This window comes from Vigna radiata, chromosome 7 (assembly GCF_000741045.1).
Source record: "Vigna radiata var. radiata cultivar VC1973A chromosome 7, Vradiata_ver6, whole genome shotgun sequence".
NCBI classification, from domain to species: Eukaryota; Viridiplantae; Streptophyta; class Magnoliopsida; order Fabales; family Fabaceae; genus Vigna; species Vigna radiata.
Genome location: NC_028357.1, coordinates 16,845,410 through 16,849,494, shown reverse-complemented (window position 1 = coordinate 16,849,494; position 4,085 = coordinate 16,845,410). Strand labels below are relative to the sequence as shown.

Below are 4,085 nucleotides of genomic sequence, written 5' to 3'. Positions count from 1 at the left end.
TAACAATGCCCATTTTGTATTCTCTAACCATACTCGTTGGGATGTTATGCTAAAAAATGTTATTCCTATAGACATGCCTGGTGGTACTAAATTAATATTACAAACAAAATTTTAAAATAAATTTCTTTTACTAAATTATAATTTAATTACTTTTTAAAAATTATTTTTATAATTATTTTTAATTTTTACTCTTAATAAAAAATTTTACAATTAAATATAACATTAACAAATATCATTTTATATTACTTTAATACATAGGGGCATTTTGGTAATCTTAAATTTTTACCAATTAAACAAATTTTTTAAAATTGTCACATCAATCAAATCCTACATTAATTCTCACAAACTTTACCTCTAAACTTTACCTCTAAATTCACTCTCAATTACCTCCAAATCCACTCAAATAAACAAAAATTTTACCTTCAAATCCATTTAATCACTCTCCCCTAAATCATCTCCCCCAATCACCTCCAAGTGAACACACCTTAATGGATGGTCTGATAATAGTCTAATAGTGGGTGGAATGATATACCTAACAAATACAAATCTCGTTAGGATAAACTCTAACCCATGAATTTAATACCTTATTAAGAAGTAGACTTTAAGCCTAACTCAATCTCATAAAACTGACTTGTAAGGTGGAGTTTGCATCAACATATTGCTGACAATCCATATAGGGAGCAACATTAAAACCTTTGACTAATCTTGTTCCTTGATTGTAAATATATGATTAAGAGTGATAAAGGACAATCTGGAGGACGCCGCATTAAAACCTTTGACTATAGCCATGGATTGGAGAATGGAAGAGGAAGATGGACTTCAAAGAAACTCTACTCTTATGGAGAATAGTTTATTAGTTTATCTTCTCTTCTCTTTAGCTTTGTAAAAAGGTAAATAAGTCTTTTCTTTAGACCTTGTATTTGGACCAAGCTTAGATTTCATTTAGGCTTGTATTTTGGCCATTTTTGTTAATCAGCCTCTTATTTAATCGATTATGTAAATCTCACACTCGATTAAAACAGAGAGCATCCTAAAAAAGGATGCAGTTTTTTGATTCAATCGATTGTGAGATTTACATAATTAATTAAAGATAGTTGTATGCAGAAACTGCAATTTTCACTTTTTAACTTGATTCTTGCGAACTAAGTGGTTCTTTGGGCTTACTTAAGCCTCAAATAACCTTTAGAACATTACTTGGAGGCTAAGGCACCTTGCAAGGTGCATGCTTCCTCACTCTTGAAGATTATTTTAAAGATTTTAGATTCATTGCTTTTTCTTTCACTCGGGTTAAATCCTCAATTCTATAAATAGGAGTATCCAAGCTTTGAATATACAACATTGGAAAATAATATAGAGAAATTATGCCAATATTGCAGTTCTCGTTTCTAAGTTCACTAGGATAGTTTTTCTTGACTTTATGAACCTTTTTCTTGATGGTTGACCTAACCTCTTTCAAGATACACATCCAAACCACTCTCCAACATGTTAAGACAAGATCATCTAAGAAACCATTGTTTTGAAGTTTAAGCATATTATCTAATGAAATAACGTTTATTAAAATTAACAATCTAGGATAAACACGCTAAACACTATACATGTGTAAACACTATCCTAAATGTTAAACGTCACTTTAAATAGACTATGCATAAATGCTAGTACACGTAACATGCCTAAACGCTATAAATGTTTAACACATTAAAAAACATGTACGAAAAAGTACTATCTCGTATGTTGTGTTGCGTTCTCTTTATCTGTGTAGATCAACAAAGAACAAAGATTTACTCAAAAGTTCTACATTGGATCGAATGAACATTATTGTTTCCTTAATGTCTTTTGCCTGACATTTCCGTACAAGCAGCACAATTGTCTCTGCAAGAAGTAACATAGCATCTGATCTCGTACCAAAAGGCTACATACCTACGTGAAAGTCAATACTCTAAATAACATATGTTTTTCAAAGAAGTCTATATAAAAAAGATCATATGAAGAGAAAAAAACAATTATTGCTAACTCTTATGTTTCCATTTTTTCTCTCAAGCTTAGTTTGTAGTGGTGAAACTCATTTAACCAATTAGGTCAATTTGTATAACCAAGAGTGGTCAAACGCATTTGTAATCTTGTAATGATTAGTGAAATTCCTTGAGAGTGCTTAAAGGAAAACTGGATGTAGTTCAAATTAGAGTGAACCAATATAAAAATAAGTTTTCATTCTTGTTTTTGTTTTAAAAGCTTTCTAAACATTTATGAAAATCTTAGTGTTCGAAACTACTTGTATACTATAGCTTGTAACAATTATTTGTGAAAAAGTTTTAAATTCTATTTAAACCCCCCCTTTCTAGAGTGTACATGTGTTTCACAAACTCCATTTCCTTCATCTTTACATGGTTTTGACTCCAACACATCATCTTCATGGAGTCTTCTTCAACTCGCATGAAAAAGGTTTTCATCATTTGACACCAAACCTTATTCCTTCATATGGGTCATATTCCATCATTGGTGCCAATTTTGCGTATTAGTGAAGAGTGTTTTAGCCCACTACCATCATTTGGTTTTCGAGTAAGCCATTTTTGCATCACATATATACTCTAAATCGGTCTTAGCTAGTCGACGTGAGACTTCGAACACCAATAAATTTGATTTTGACAATAAAATTAATAAATAAAATCCATTTTAATAACATTTTGTCCTTCCATAAAATTCTATTAATAATTGCGTAATTTCTTATAATAAATGAAACAATACACATAATATATCCACACAATGAAGATTCGTCTATCCATCTTTTACTTCTCTTTCTTTTTCTTTTTCTTTTTTTCATGTTATTATTAACATTGAATGAAATTAATGTGTTAATATTAATATTAACATCACGTGATACAAAGATAATTATAAAAAAAAACAAAATAGATATAAATTAGAAGTTTGTGTTTAACAAGTATCCATAACTCCACCTAAGGTAGTTTTTTTTTTTTTTTTTCATTTTCTTCTATGAGAGGTTGTTCACACCCAAATATTTATTACGCGAAAAACATTTACATAAAAAACAGTTGACCTAACATGCAAGCTATTAATTTTGTATTAAGTCCCACATTAATGAGTCATCTTATCTTGTCCTCAACTTTCCTTGATCTTTCTTCGTAGACTTCAATCCAAAGATTAGAAACCCACGCAATGCTCGCAGCAATGGCCACCGACACTACAACCACCCAGGAAATCCAAACCCACGTGGCAATAACACCCTCAGCACCTCCACCTGAGTAAAACGCCGCCATCCGGAAAACAACATAAGGCCCCAACAAACCTCTTACCACAGAATAAAACCCATAAAACGGAACCGACACAACACTAGCCACACTCGCCGCGAACTGCGCGTCCTTCCGACGCGCCCGGGCCAGTGCCCACGCGTTCTGCGGCGCGCTGGTGACCTCCGCGAGGGCCAAGAGTGTGAGCACTGCCACGGCCCCGTGGACCGCCACGTGGCGGCACGTGAGGATGACGAAGAGCGTGGCGAGGTGGTGGAAGACGAACGTGAGGTCTCCGCCGCCGGTGAAGAACGTGGCGAGATGTACGAGGTCGGCGGCGAAGTAGGCGGCGCTGTAGTCAAGCACGAGGTTCTGGAAGTTGGTGTTTGCGGCGGCAAGGCTGCGGTTTTCAGCGGAGAGGACGGCGGCGACTGCGAGGACCGTTGCCGGGGTGCCGTGGAAGAGGGAGATGAGGCAGCTGGAAGCTTCGGGTCGGATGTTGGAGTTCCATTTGCGGAAGATGATGAAGTAACCGAGAAGGTAAATGGAGAAGAAGAAGACGAAGAATTTGTGGAGGTGATTTTCCATTTGCGTTGGGTTTTGAGAATATTGGTAGAGTGAAAGATCTTGCATTTAATAAGGTTTTGTTGCGTGCTTTGTTGTGTTGGGAAAGAAAAACAGAACTGGAATGAACAGGATGGTGGAAGAAGATCAACGGTTTTATTTTTCAAGTTAGATACAAAGAAAAAACGAACTCCTTTCTTTAGCTGTTTGGTGTTGTTCAACGGTTGTCTGACTTCAGCAAAATATTTCACGGGATTTTGATTTTGCAATCTAAGACAC

General features: G+C 35.1%; 1 protein-coding gene across 1 annotated transcript; it reads right to left on the bottom strand.

Annotated features, from left to right (window-relative positions):
- Positions 1-2,886: 2,886 nt before the first annotated feature.
- LOC106767585 (TLC domain-containing protein At5g14285) lies at positions 2,887-3,830 on the bottom strand. Its single transcript, XM_014652510.2, has one exon. The coding sequence runs from the start codon at positions 3,828-3,830 to the stop codon at positions 3,099-3,101; it is 732 nt and encodes a 243-aa protein (XP_014507996.2). The 3' UTR covers positions 2,887-3,098.
- Positions 3,831-4,085: the final 255 nt, after the last annotated feature.